Source organism: Lichenostomus cassidix, chromosome 1, assembly GCF_008360975.1.
Source record: "Lichenostomus cassidix isolate B80296 chromosome 1, HeHo_3.0, whole genome shotgun sequence".
NCBI classification, from domain to species: domain Eukaryota; kingdom Metazoa; phylum Chordata; class Aves; order Passeriformes; family Meliphagidae; genus Lichenostomus; species Lichenostomus cassidix.
This window is the reverse complement of record NC_139479.1, coordinates 99,058,226-99,073,008: the sequence shown is the minus strand read 5'-3', so window position 1 is coordinate 99,073,008 and position 14,783 is coordinate 99,058,226. Positions and strand designations below refer to the sequence as shown.

The 14,783-nt window shown below is 53.8% G+C and overlaps 1 protein-coding gene across 2 annotated transcripts in view; it reads right to left on the bottom strand.

The window, feature by feature from the left end:
* The window catches only part of PDE2A (phosphodiesterase 2A), a 42,971-nt gene extending 29,594 nt beyond the window's left edge, over window positions 1-13,377 (bottom strand). The window contains exon 1 of one of the 2 annotated variants that reach the window (XM_085074094.1): window positions 13,150-13,377. In XM_085074094.1, coding sequence (XP_084930220.1) covers window positions 13,150-13,217 — 68 coding nt within the window. In that variant the 5' untranslated portion in view covers window positions 13,218-13,377. Of the gene's footprint in view, window positions 1-2,296; window positions 2,386-13,149 lie in introns of those variants that run through there. The other variant, XM_085074087.1, reaches the window with a different exon arrangement.
* Window positions 13,378-14,783: the final 1,406 nt, after the last annotated feature.

The window sequence follows — 14,783 nt, the reverse complement described above, 5'->3', positions numbered from 1 at the left end:
TCCATGGGAACAGCATACATCTGGGTGATGACCTGTGTCTGGAAGGACACTACACACCTGGGGACAGCATGTGTCTTGAGGGAAAGCAGGTGCCTGAAAGAACAGCATGTGCACAGAGGGACAGCATGTTTGACAAGAGACAGCACGTGTCCATAAGGACAGGAGTTGCCTGGAGGGATAGGATGTGTCTGGAGGGACACATGGATTTTGGGGAAAGCACGTGCCAGAGTGAGAGCATGCAGCAAGAGGAGGCACAACAGGTGCCTTGGGGACAGCATGTATTGGGGGGTACAGCAGCCCCTGGACATGCAGTGCTATTCCAAGTGCTACTCCAAGTGGCCCAGCAGCAATAAGGAAGATCCCAGCCCAGCCCAAGCATATGGAGGACAGGTATTTATTGCTGATTAAATAAAAGAGGAGGAGATGACATCCACTGGCACTGGCTATGTTACACTGAGCTGACCCCACTCCAGCTGCAGGACATGAGGACTTGGCCAGCAGCTCCTACTTGCCCCTGCCACGCTCCTTGGCCCTTTGTTTAGAGGTGGGGTTGCAGTCAGGTGACAATGGAGTGAGGAGACACCATGAGCACTAAGGGATCTGTTCAGGGACAGAGAAAGCAGGCCTGGAACCAGCTTGAAGACCCCAAAGAAATGTGGTACACAAGGAATAGGGTCTCTCTGCCTGCACTGGTACATGATTCCATAGGATCCTCAAAAGCAGGCATGAATGATAATGTCACTTAATTAAGGGATGTTCCAAGCCCTGACTCCAGGGATGCTCTAAGCCCTGTTCCAACAAACGCTCCAAGCCCAAATCCCAGGAGTGCTCTGAGCCCTGATCCCAGGGTGTCCTAGGTTGCAATATTGATGTAGTTAAGTATTCTATTACCACCAGCTGTGGGCCATTAGCTGCTATCACCCACTCCGGATGACAGGCAATGGGCCATCCGTTAGCTATTATCACTTGCTAACGACCCACCCCGCATGACAGGCAATGAGCCATCAGGGACCCACCGTGTGACTCATGGACTTATCTCATCCCATTGTGGGATGCTCTGCCCAGGAGGGAGGAACCAGGTGTTCCCACGTGGATATAACCTGGCCTTGGAACTGCCTGAGCTAGCCCTGTCTACTGGGTTCCCAGAGGACGAGAGCTACCACTGGATCTTCAGCTGGAGACTAGACCTTCACAGGATCACCATTCCAACTGGACTACTTCAGCTGGACTGCTACTACCACCCTAACAGGGTGTTAGGTTGTATCTGACTTTGTCAGTGCTTTTCCTTGTATTATTTCACTTATTTTTAATTTCAATCTTGACTTGTGATCTCCCACTGGTTTGTTTTCAAACCAAGACACAGGGGTGCTCCATGCCTCAATCCCAAGAATGTTCTAAGCCCTCTTCCTAGGGGTGGTCCAAGCTCTGGGCCCCTGAGGATGTTCTGAGTGCTGATTCTGGGACACTCTGAGCCCTGACCCCAGGATGCTCTGAGCCTCTCTTCCAGACTCCTCTTCCAGCTTCCCACTGGTGTCCCCAGAATTTTTCTCCCCACTGAAGACAGCTCTCTATGGGCATCCCTTGGCATCTGGATGTTTGCTGCCACTGTCTTGCCTGACACCTGCCTGTTCCAATTCTCCCTTGCCATCTCTTCCATTAACAAAGCAATCACTTCCCAATTTAACCTGGATTAAAGCAGGATTGCTCACTCACTCCCTCGCTAGTTCTCTTCCAATTAATTTGTTCCTCGCTTTTATTTCCAAATTAATTCTTCAGGCTCTTTGGCAAGTAAACAACAGTGGTGCCCAGGGTCTCAGGAACAGATCAGGATCAATTATCCCAGTGGGAATGAGCAGACAGGAAGCAAAGCAGGGGCTTAGCCCAGGATGGGGACATGGATCTGGGGTGAGCAGTATTCTCTGGACCACCCATAAGCATCCCATACAAAGGAGGGCCATGGGATGAGGGACCCACAGCATGCATAATTTCCATCTTCCCTTGGGAATGTCACAGGGACAAAATCCTCACAGAAACCAATAAAGTGCCTCTGGGGAGTCACCCTACGGGCAGGTTGATGTGGAGGGTCCAAGTCCTGCAAGGGTTAATGCATGCTACAGCACAGGGTGTTTGAGCTAAAAATACTGTGCCTTTCTTGGGACTTGCTCCAATGACTCATTCCTTTCCGTAATTTATTGCTCGTTACATAATCACTTTCATTTTCAGCCAGAGAAAAATGGATTTTTCCCCCCTTTTCTTCTGTTTTTTTAAATGAAAAGGACATTTAGCACATGAGTACCAGCCATTTTTCCAGTTCTTCCTGGCACCTTCCTGGCAAAGGGTTGGGATGCTGCCGCCGGCTCTAGCCTTCATCCAACAACCACTAAGAGCATGGTGGGCACTGAGGTCTGCTAAAGAGGGAATGGGGGGTGAGGAGCCTCTGAGTGCTGGGAGGGCAGAGCACCCAGGGGCTATTCAGTGGAAGGTTCTGGGATGGGATGGGATGGGATGGGATGGGATGGGATGGGATGGGATGGGATGGGATGGGATGGGATGCAGGAACTGGATCCACCCATTGTGGCCATTGCCCAGCCAGAGTGAACACCCACTTGCACAGCTGCAAGGGCACATCTGGGCTCCAGCTGTGTCCCAGGAAACCCAGTGCTGCATCCCAGTAAGCCCTGACCTATGTTTTAGTAATCCCAGTGATGCATCCCAGCAAATCCAGTGCTTCATACCAGCGAGCACAATATGGTGCTCCAGCAGTCTGAGTGCCATGGCCCAGCAATCCCAGTGTCATATCCCAACAAACCCAGTGCTGTGTCCCAGCAATCACAGTACTGCATCCCAGCAATCCAAGTGTCTGCCAGCACAGCTGTCCCAACCAAACCAGGGCGGGGCACTCCAGTGGGCAATAGGGGGCTCTGGCTCAGGCCCTGGCTGGGAGTGGGATGATCTTCTGGCAGGGATGTGAGAAGCCCACTCTCAGCCAGCCCCCCTTCCACCTCCACGGGTGGGACATGAAGCCTTGTGTTTGGAGCTGCAGCCTTGGAATTAACTGTGCCAAATGTTTTATTTGTGTAGAAACGCAATTATGTTAATTAAAGCATATCTGTAATTACAGCACTTAGTGGCCTATAAGTGCACAAGTGACTGGTGACTTTGGAGAAGCTGGAAGGCTGGAGGGTGGCTTGGCCCCAGCGCCAGAGAGCTCTGTGGCAGGGCAAGCAGCACTGTTCCCATAGGGTGACAGTGGTGACCCCAGTGCCTGTCCACTCTGCTGGGAATGGCGCAGCAAGACAGGATGCTCGGTACCCACAGTCACATCCTAACCAAGCCACAGTCCTGCTGCTCTGGGAGTGAAGGCAAAAGGAAGCATATGCCTCTAGCCCCTCAGGGATGAGGGAACAGGATGAAAACGGGTCCCTGAGGTCGACACCAGTGCCTGGGCAAAGGGGGCTGTCCCAGTCCTGCAGGCAGTAGGGGCTCAAGAGTGTTTCTGTGAGGGGAAAATAAATGGGAAGCAGAGAAAGATGACAGCTGGAGCAGCAGCCAACCAGCCTATGAAATGGCTGAGATCACATCCCACAGTCTCCAGGCAAAGGGAAGGGGGGAGGTGGCATCTGTCCCCACCTCAAAAGAGCCCTCGTTGTGGGCAGTGTGTTACGGAGGAATAAAGACCCCAGGGGAACATGGTCTGGGGCAGAGGAGGGGCACAGGAGAGCCTTGAGCAAGGGAAGCAGCAATGGCAGGGCATGGTGCTCTGGCATGGATAGGGCACTCCAGGATCCCCACACACCCAGACACCTTTCCTCCATCACTAGAGCAGCCAGCCTCCCAGGTCAACACCTGCCAATGCAGTTTCCATCTTCTCCAGCCTCCAGCAGTGACAGAAAATTGCTGCTTCCTGCAATTGCTCAGTCCAGAGCCAAAATATTTCACTGGAGCGAAAGGATTTCACCCTGCACATCCAAGGACAGATCCCAGCGTGGGCACACATGGTGCCTTCCATCTACAGGCAGGACAGGCAGGGATGGTTGCTGAGCTGCCGTGTTTGATTTGGAGCCCTCATGAGCCCTGGGTAATTCCAGATCTGCATAATAATAGGCAGCTGTTGCAGGATGTTGGGCAGTGACAGAGCAGCTGGCAGGAGCATGGCAGGAAGGGGATCGGTGGCACCAAAGCTTTGCTGGGTGGGATTTATTTGCTGAGTAAATGTATGGAGGTTGTTGATCCGGCTGCAGAAGGTTGAGCCTTGTTTGCTTGGCAAACACACTGCTCCGGGTGCTTCCAGCCCAGGAGCATCAGGTCCTATGTAGGCAGCTGTCTCCACTGCCAGGCTGGGAGAGCAGCTCCCAGGGCTGCCAGGAGCTACAGGAATGCAGCTGGCCCTGGTGATGGGACTGGAAATCTTGGCAGCCCTGCAAGGCTACAAATCCCCGTTGCATGGCATTTCTGTAAATCCCATTCCTGTTTCACAGCATCCCTGAAAATCCCCATCCCCACTCCACAGTATCGCTGCAAATCCCCGGGGCTGCCAGGAGCCACAGGAATGCAGCTGGCCTCAGTGATAGGACTGGAAAGCCTGCAAATCTCTGTTCCCATTGCATGACAGCCGTGCAAATCTCCATCCCTGTTGCATGGTGTCCCTGCAAATGCCACCACCACGGGGACCTCCAAGAAAAGCCACCAGCACCCCAAGGGAGCCAAATCTGGCAGGAGCATAGCAAGGTGAGAGAGAAAACACACAGTTACCCTTAATCCCTGGGGAATTGTCCTTGGATAAATGCAGCATTACAGATGCTGCCAACTCATCTTTCAATTAGTCTATTTAGTTGATAACTAGAGGGGGAAAAAAGCTGCTGTTGATGGTAGTTCACCATGTGTTCATCTACCCTTTGCTGTATTTTTCCTTTCCTGCATTTTTTTCCCTTAAAAATACTGGAAATAGAGCAGAACCCAGGATCCTGCCTCTGCTTCCCATGCCCTATGCTTTCCTGGGACCACACCCCCCAGGAGCAGGGATCCTTTCCCAAGCAACACCACAGATTTCTCATTGGATCCTCCATCTTTGAACATGGCATGAGTGGGAGCCACTCACTGGGCCAGAACCTCTTCCCAAATCATCCAAATATTCCCATGAGCCAGAGTTAGTGCAGGGAGTGGGGACCATCTGCAGAGGGACAGGAGACGACACAGCTCAAAGCCACTCCTGCCTTGGAGACTCATCAGGGTGAGAGTGGCTCTGTCTGACACTTTCAACCCTCTTTCCCAGAGCTGAGGGGAGACTTTTAAATTCTGAAGCCTCAGCTTTCCCTGAGAGGAGGAGAGGAGACAACAGGGGATTGGGATTGGCAGTGGGGACTGCCAGTGGTGAAGCTGCTGTTGGCACTGAGGGAGAGATGGAAGCAGCAGAGAGATGCAGCTCAGCTCTGGGACAGGCACAGAGATGCTACATGGAATCATGGAAACAGAACTGTTGAGGTTGGAAGAGCCCTCTGAGGCCATCAAGTCCAACCGTTCTGCCAGCACTGCCAAGCCCACCACTAACCCATGTCCTCAAGTGCCTCATCCACACAGCTTTTAATCCCCTCCAGGCATGGCGATTCCACCATTACCCTGGACAGCCTGTGCTGCACCCTTTCACAGAAGGAATCTTCCCCAATATCCAAACTAAGCCTCTCCTGGGACGGTCCCTGGCACAGTTAAGATCCCACTGGTACTGGGACCAGTGCCGGAGCATGTCAGGCTTTCAATCCTCGATTGTGCTTTCCATTAATTAATGGCTTTTCTGTGGTTGAACTGCTGGCTCCAGCTTCCCTACCACACTGTGCCTGGACAGAACACTGGCAGGAGGGCTGGCAGCCAAGTGCCACCTGACAAAGAGTCCCCAGCCTTGTTCTCTTCCCTGTGTCACAGTCCCCATGATAGAGCTGGTTCAGGAGCCGGGATCCAACTGAGTTGCTCAGGTAAGGACAGAAACAGGGCTCCCAGAGTGTCACCATGATCCCTCCTGGGTGCACAGTGGCTCTCTGCTCTGCCTGCAGATTTGGGGTTACAGGAGTGAGGGGACTTGGGGGCATAACTGGGGTCCCCCTGCCCATGCTTCAGCTCTCCGCACTCTCGGCTGGCACATGGAGCTCGCTCCAGGCTTTGTGCGTGGCAGTGCACACAGTGCCTGACTCTGCACTTCTTGCCAGCCCACAGACCTGCTGTCCCTGTCCCTGTCCCTGCCTGCATGCAGGGGAGAGGGGGTTCTCCAGCAGTGCCAAGCCCCCACCTTCAGAGAGCCCTCCATCTTCACCAAAACAGCACACCCACACACCCCAGGAGCCAGTTCCCACGCTGTTCCTGGCAGGATGAGACCTCCTTTCCATCCCTGCAACTCCCACAGGAGCAGCACAGTGGGACAGGTTGCTTTGTCTCCTTGAAGGGGGCACCATCACAGCTGGACATGGGAGGCCCCATGTCTCTTACATGCCACTGATCCCTGGGTTCCCAAACCATGTGGAGCTACTGGCACTGGGTGGCCCCTCCACTCAGTCTGCAGCATGACACAACACAGCACAAATCTTACCCCAAGCAGTCCCAGGTGTGTTCTGTTGATCTGGTAGGTGCAGGATCAGAGACAGGTGCCTGACAGGGACCCACAGCCATTCCCAGGAGCATAATTTCCCTGGAGACAGTCAGACCCAACAGCAGCACCCCTCAATCTCTTCCTAAGCCTCACGAGGTTCATTACGCCCAGCTCCCACCATAAGCAACTTGTTTTCCTGCAGCATCCTCTGGAGCGAGTGCTCACCCAGCTCTTCTACATCCACCTGCATCTCTGGTCTAACCAAAGGAAACCATCATCCAAAAGGCACCTTAGTGCCCATAGGCTGATACTGGGGAATGCTTGGCCATCAGCAATTTGGCTGGTGTTTCCACATGGACACTTCTTATGCCTCAAGACCTGTTTTGTCCACACCCAGCACCCTTTTTCCTCACTTAAGCTTTAGCAAAATACTCCAGTTTTGCAGATTTCATCCAGCAGTGTTGCTGACTCAGTATCTATCCCATTCCCCAGTGAGGCCAGGACAGGTGGGACACAAAACCAAACCACATGACAGGTCTGAGACAAGCTCTGGCTCAAACAAAGGGGGAAAAACATGGATGGGAAGGCCACGAGACTGTACTGATGGGGCAAATGGAGCATATTCTGCTGAGGGAGCATGGGGGATGCCACATGCCTTTGTCCTGGCAGACTCAACACTAAGTCTAGTCTAGCCCTAACCCCAGCAGTAGTCACAGACCTAACCATAAACCTATGCCTAGTCATAGCTCTAACCCTAAACTTAGACCCAGCCTAGCTCTAAATCTAAACCTGACTCTAATCCTAACACTAAACAAAGTCTTAAATCTAGCTCTAACACAAATGGTAACACTAAGCTGAAGGTTCTAACCCTAGCCCTAAATCTAATCCTACCCTAACAATAACCCTAAACCTAAACCGAAACTTAAAACCTAAACCTAAGCAAAAACCTAACATTAGTCCTAGCTCTAATACTAAGATGAGCCCTAAACTTAGCCACAGACCTAAAACCAGCCCAAGATTTAACCCTAACTCTAACCCTAATCTTGGATCTAACCTGAGCCTTTAACCTCTTAACTTAGCCCTAGACCTAACTTTATTGCTCAGCTTAGCCTTAGCCTTAACCTTAAAACTATCCCTAACCAAAACATTGGCCCTAAACTTGATCATAGCCCTAAACTCAGACCTAAATTTAGCCGTAACTTTAGCACTAGCTCTGACCCTAACCCTAACCCTAATCCTAACCCTAGCTCTACCTCTAACCTCAGCTCTGACCCTGAGCCTAATCCTAACCTCAGGCCCAGCCCCAGCCCTTCAGCAGCCAAAGGTCAAGGAGGTCAATCTCTACCCCTGAGGTGCTGCAGAAGGACCAGGGGGTCCCCACACCCTGCAGGTCCCCAGGATGTTCATGCTCAGGATCCTGGACCCTCCTCCCAGCACCTATAGATCCCATTGCAGAAGTTCTTGGCTTGAGCAATTGACAATCAAATTCTTGAAAATTGGCACCACCCTGCTTGAGTCCGATTAGGGACTCTCTGGCACTGGCACTGTTTCCCATCACTAGCACCACCTTCCTCAACCCCAATTTCTTACTTAAAGCCTTCATGGTTTCCACCTGCTTTTTCCATGCAGGAAGGAAGCTGCCATCCACCTGTCTGTGATCGCACTAGTAAAAAACATGGGGAAAGACCCCATTTTGGGGAGAGCAAGGGAAAACACAGCAACACCCATGGCTTGTGACGTTCCAGCCAGGCTCCAGCCAAGTATTGGCTTGAGGACAGGGCTGTAAACTATCCTTACTGCATGAGTAGGTACACAGGGCAGCTCCAGCATGAGGATAAACCCCAAATCACCAAGAAGCTGCACACACATCCCAGAGCATCACCATCAAGCAGCAACACCTCACCAGGCTGATCGATGCCACCACTTGGCAGGGCTCCATGCCTCAAAGCCAGGCTGGGAACCATCAGACCAGCAGGGGCTGCAAATCCCTGTATTCTCAAATTCTGGCAGCCCTGTCTGCTTTTGCCCTTGCAGGCAGTAGCATTTGGGCTCTTCTGCAATGGGGTGAGATTTGGTGTGCCTATCAACACGGAGGGGTTTGCATGGAGGCTTCCATTGGAGCACCAGCATCCTCACCTGGTAGCAAGCAGATGGTGAACTTCAGGGGACCTGGACAGGTCCTCCTCCAGACCCCACTCCACAGCCAAGCGAAACACAGCCACATTCAGATGGCAACAGCTCAAGAGAAGAGAAAGGGGAAGAAAACCCTCCACCAGCCTTTGCCTTTCAGATGCTCCTTACAAATATCTTCTCGGGATATTCTGAGTCACCCAGCTGAAATGTGCAAGTTACTAAAAGCCTGGGAAGGGGCTGGGAAGCAATCAGCACTTTGTGCCAGGGCTGCACTGGCAGCTGCTGGCTGCTTTTTCCTCCTTGGGTGGAGAGCAGAGGGCTTTGGGGATGCCTAAACACATAGCACAGCTGTTCTCAATGGTCACAATGCTCAAGCTAAGCCCTAACCCAGCTCCAGCCCCAGCCAAAAAAGTCAGGGTTCAGTATTTTCAGTGGGAAATCCACTCCACCCCACTTCCAAACCCTCCTTGTTCTATTTGATTTATCACAGAAAATACAAAGATCCAGAAGGCTTGAATGCACCCAAGATTCTCCCAAGTCTTTCCTCTCCTCTGACTCCACACACCAGTGATGCAGGCAGGGTGCAGGACATAGGTCCAGGAGCAGGATTTGTTACTGGGAGCAGGATTTGGGGACAGGAGCAGGACCTAGGGCTGCTGCTTCTGAATAATGAGCCTCAAGGACATTCCTGAGTCAACAGTCAGCAAGTCCCATAGGCTGCCATACTGGTCCATTCCCCAAGGATGCTGTGTGGATGACAAGGTCTGGGGACAGCTTCCTACAAGGTGCTCCCAAACACCTTCCTACACCTTTGTAGACCTTCCTACAAGGCCAGATTTGATGGGCAGCAATCTAGTCTAGTGGAAGGTATCCCTGCCCACATCAGGGACATTGGAATTGGATGGGCTTTTAGGTTCTTTCCAATCCAAACCAATCGATCCCACAACCCAGGCTCCAACCTCCCAAACATCAAATCTTGCTATCACTGCCCATTGCTGCAAGGCAGGTGAGATCCCTCACCCACCCCTGACACCTCAGCCAGGGGGATGCAAGCTCTAGGCTGCCTGTTGCCCACACTCAGCAGCCTCTCCACTGCCTGACCCCACTGCTGCTGCTACTGCTGCTGCTGCTGCTGCTGCTGCTACGCAGATAGAGCCATGGTAGCAGACAGAGCATCTCCCAACACTCTCTATCGCACTCACTTCCCCCTCCAGACAGGCCCATCTATTAAGGAGGACAGAAGAAAGCCAGACAGACAAAAAGTCTCAGGCAGCTCCAGGCCCTGCCAGCATTTTTGTCCGCAGCCCAGTGCAGCTCCTGCTGAGCCACATGGGAGGTGGGAAGGAGACCAAAGCAAAAGCAAGGACCAGGGTCAGAGGGGAGCAGGAGAAAAGAGGAATTCCCAGAAATTGCTGCTGCATCCACTGTTGCCCCTGGGGAATCCTGCATTCAGCCCCAGAGGGATGCTCAGCCTCCCACAACCCCCACAGCAGCACAGCATGCAGGGAATGTGGAGGGCTCTGCTGGAGATGATGGCCAGGGTACACTTGATGAGGGTCCTCACTAATAGATTCAGAATTTTGCCCAATTCCCAACACTTCCAAACAACTGGCTATTCTGAAGCTGAAGATTCTCAAGGAGATGCCACAGGGTGATGGAGGGGAAACTCCTGGCTCACCCTGGAGACCTCCCATGGACAAGTGCAGGGTGCTGGGAAGCTCCTGGCATATGCAGAATGTAGGAAGCTTGCAACCAGCGGTTTTCCTTCCATTTTCCCTGCCAGGCACCACCAGGCTCCAGAGCTGGGTGCCCAGGTAGGTGACTGATCCTGAAGAGGCCCAGTTTATAAGGGGAGGAAGAGCCTGAGGCTTTGAAAAACCTGGAGAACATCACCGAAGAACCCCAGCAATGGGGGACCAAGTTAACCTCATTCCACTGAATCCCTTCCCCTGGCAAGCAAGTGCCTGGGGAGGAGCACAGCCAGCCCAGCCAAACTGACAGGACACTGGAGTGGGTATTTCCCGTGGCACATTACACATGCAGCCCAGGGACCAGTAATAATCATGAAGGGTCTGGGGGGCTCTCCAGAGTGTTTGACAGCATGCCTTCTCTTTGCACGTGCTCCAAGGCTTTCAAAGGGTGGCTGAGCCCAGCTCATGCCCCTGCATCCCAGCCAGTGTTGTGCCCTGAAGGAAGCCCTGACTGCTCCCAGCCTCCGCTGAGCTGGATCCTTCCTGCAGGGATGCTCAGAGCAGCATCTCCTCTGTGTTTTCTATCTGCAGAGCTCAGTGGCTTCTTCCCCAGCCCCAGCTGCTGTCAGATGCTGTGACAGCAGCAGCTCCAGGCACCCTGACATCCCACTCACCGCTAACCAGGTCAGCATCCACCCACCCGGGAACACATTTCCCGGCAGGAGAAAAGGAGGAAATGGGTTAAAACATGACCTGGAAAATGCTGCACCTGCATACTCTTGCAAAAAACACACCATGCATGTGGGAGAGCTGGGCCACCACTGGATCCCAGCCTCACGCAGCATTGCCAGCCAGCATCAAACACCACAGGTCTGGAGTGGAGGCAGGGAGCACGCAGCACCCCTCCCCACAGCACTAACCTCACCACTGCAACCCCTCCAGGGAGCACTGCAGGGCTAAGGGCATCATCCTCTAACAGCTCTTGGGAAGTTTTTCCACCTCTATATATCCCTTGGGGTATATGGGAACAGGGACAAATATCTATGAAGGACATATCCCAGGTAAAAGGGGAAAGCAGCTGGGCCCACCATTCCTACCTTGCCTGCCTGGGGCAGCTTAAGGGGCACAGCCAACCCAGCTACACCAAGCTTTTACACCATCTACTTTTTTTTTAAAAGCCTTTAAACAGCAGCAGAGGCAGGAACGAACATGGGGATTGCATGGCATTTTAAGACCTTTGTGTGTTTTGCTTAAAGAAAAGGACATGTGCACATGTTCAGGCAGCACCAGGGAAAGATCTCTGCAGGGAACAAAGCACATACAGCACCAGGGAGTGAGCCAGGAGAACTGAGGGAAGGATGCTGCCTGCAGAGACAGACCCAGCACCCACAGCAGCGTAGGAGGATCAGCACATACTGGGGCCTTGAGAAGACAGATCCAAGCCACACATTGCACGTAAGCAAGAGAGATAGATGCTGGGGGATGTTTTCTATGGAGAGGGACAAAGTTCTCATCCGAATGTCACCTCATGAATATGTGAAAACCCAGTGATGCTGGAGGGAAAAGTGTAGTACTGGGGCAGGAGTGGGTGGAAGCTTCCCTGCACCCCAATATTCCTGTCATCACCTAAAGCACCTGCTCCAGGAGACCCAAGGCTGCTCCTGGGCACACCCTAGTGCAGTGACATGCCCCCTGGCTCTGGTGGTCCTGGTGTGGGCTGCTGAGCCAGGCAGCTCAGCCAGAGCCTGAGCATGTGGAGCTGGCACTGCCAGACAAAGGAATCCAAGCAGTGAGAAGCTTTCCTCCTCATTGCCCTAGCCCTGTATCTCTTTCTTGTGGTTCAGCTCACCCTCTGGCAATATGGGACCTGATCCCACTGGAGTAGGGGGAGAAGGGATTGGGAGCACCCCAGATCTTTTGGTACCCAGGAGCCAGAGCACCCACGTACTGTGAATTGCCCATGCACAGCCTGCTCCCCAGCAGCTGTGGAGCCTCGTGAGCACTGCTCATGCATGTGCACAGAGATGGGGGTCTCTGCCAGCCCCAGCCAAGCCTGTGGGCAATGGGAATTGAGACACCGCAAGCTTCCCGTTAGTCAGCTCATTCCCTCTTCCCATATGGGCTCTTCAGAGCATCACCTTTCCCTGCTTCCAGGGAGCACTGTCATCCCTCAGCAAGGTCACCCATGCTCTCACGCAAAGCCCCTTGTGTCTTCTGCTGCATGAGACCACCGTGACCCATGGAGCCCCATTCCCACCTCGATACATGCAGACAGACACTGTGACACCGGGACCCCAAATCTGTTTGGTGAGTGGGTAGGTGTGCAGGGGATGACTTCTCTTGCCTTGTGTGAAACTGCCGAAACCACAATTCAGAGGCCTGACCTGAATTTCACAAAGTCACCCGAGGCCCCCCTGCAGCCCACCACTGGGCCAGAAGCCTTCCACCTTTGCAGGAAATCATCATGGGATGAGGGTGATGGGGAAACAGGGAGATTCTGTTCACACCAGCCCTCTGGCACAAAAACATCAGTGATGACCTGCCCTAGGCTAACATAGGTGGCAAGTGGAGGGGAGGGGTCGCACCCTCTTGTCACTTCCCTGTCACCCCCTCCCTCACAGCTGTCAAGCAGGAGGAACTTCTTCCTGTGTCCCTGACGTCTCCTTCGCTCCTTTGCCCAGCATCACTCCCAGAGCATCCCTCCCTCCCGGCGTGGTCCCCCATCCCCGGTGCCGGCGGGAGGGAACTCACATGTCAGATGTGGCCGCCTGGTACGGCTGGCTCCGGCAGAGGATGGAGTGTCCGCAGCCCTGGCCCATGGCTCCGCATGCTTCGGCAGCCCTCCCAGCCCCGCCGCCGCCGCGCCCGACTCTCGGTGCTGGCTGGGAGCGGAGACTCCCGCCGCGCTCAGCTCGCTGCTGTCACCAAGCCCGATGCAGCGCGCCGAGGCGTGCAGGAGGGGAGGACGGAGCGGGGGGGGGCGATGCTGATTGACGGCGCTGCTGCGGCTCCGCGGGGCTGGTCGGGGGCCGAGCCGCTCAGCGGAGGGGCCGAAGGGGCCGCACCTGCCGCCCGCCACCGCCCACCCCGGGCCGCGCCCGGCCTCGCCCGTGCGCCGCGCCGGGAAGTAGCCGCCTTTGTCTAGAGAGTGTCCACGGGCCCTGCCCTCCCCATGCTCCTCGCGGGGGCAGACGTCCCACCCGGCGCCTCTGGCCGTGCTGGGACCGCAAGCCCCGTCTACTCGCTACTGCCGCGGTGGCATCAACAGCACACGGCACTACTGGCCAGACCTATTCCCACCTGTCCCTGTCCCAGGGGTACTGAGCTGCACTAGACAACACTCGATCCACAGGCAGGTTGCTTTCCCAAGGGCACTGAGCAGCACTGAGCAATATATTTCCTCTGCTGTAAGAGGAAATGGCCTAAGGTTGTGTCACGAGAGGTTTAGATTGGATATAAGGGACAATTTCTTCCCAATACAGTTGTCAAGACTGGGGGGATTTAAAAGCCATGTAACTGTGGCACCTGGGGACATGGGTTAGTGGTGGGCTTGGTAATGCTTAGGGAATGGCTGGACTCAGTGGTCTCAGAGAGTTTTTCCAAATCATGGTTCAGGGATTCTATAACTTTGGACAGCACTGGCCCACAAGCAGGTCCCTGCCAGAGAGTGGACATCCTGTAAACAGATCCCAGCCACATGGGTGACCCCCAGCTGCTGGTCTCCTGTCCTGGGCCCCATGGGCTGGGGTCTGGCAGGGTGAGCTGTCAGTAGGGTGAGACACTGTCAGAGAGTGGCTGGAGAAGGGTAAAAGTTGCTGCAGTGCCAGCACTGCCTGTGCTCTCCAGCCAAAGACCTGGTTCATGGGAGCTACACTCCCGAAAGGGACCCTGGGGAAGGACATCTGTCCTATACTGAATTCAGGTCAGAGGTTTCTATGAAACCTCACACCACCTAGCACAAGGGGAGGGAATAAAGAAGGAGCAACAGCAACCAGAATTTTTAAAGATATTTAAACATTTCAACTTCTTCCAGAGCAAGCACTAGAGACAAAAGATGAAGCTACTAGGGATCAGGTCCTGGACAAAGACTGGGAGGAGATCTCCAGCTGATGAAGGTCTTGGCTCAGGATCATAGAACCACGGAATGGTTTGGGTTGGAGGGGACATTTGAAGCTCCTCTAGTTCCACTCCACTGCCATGGGCAGGGACATTTTCCACTAGACTAGATTTCTCCAAGCCCCATCCAGTCTGAATGCTTCCAGGAATGGGGCAACCGCCACTTTTCTGCCCGGGTCTCACCACCCTCAGCCAAGAATTTTTGCCCAATATCCAATCTAACCCTGCCGTCTGTCAGACTAAAGCCATTCCCTATTGTCCCATCACTA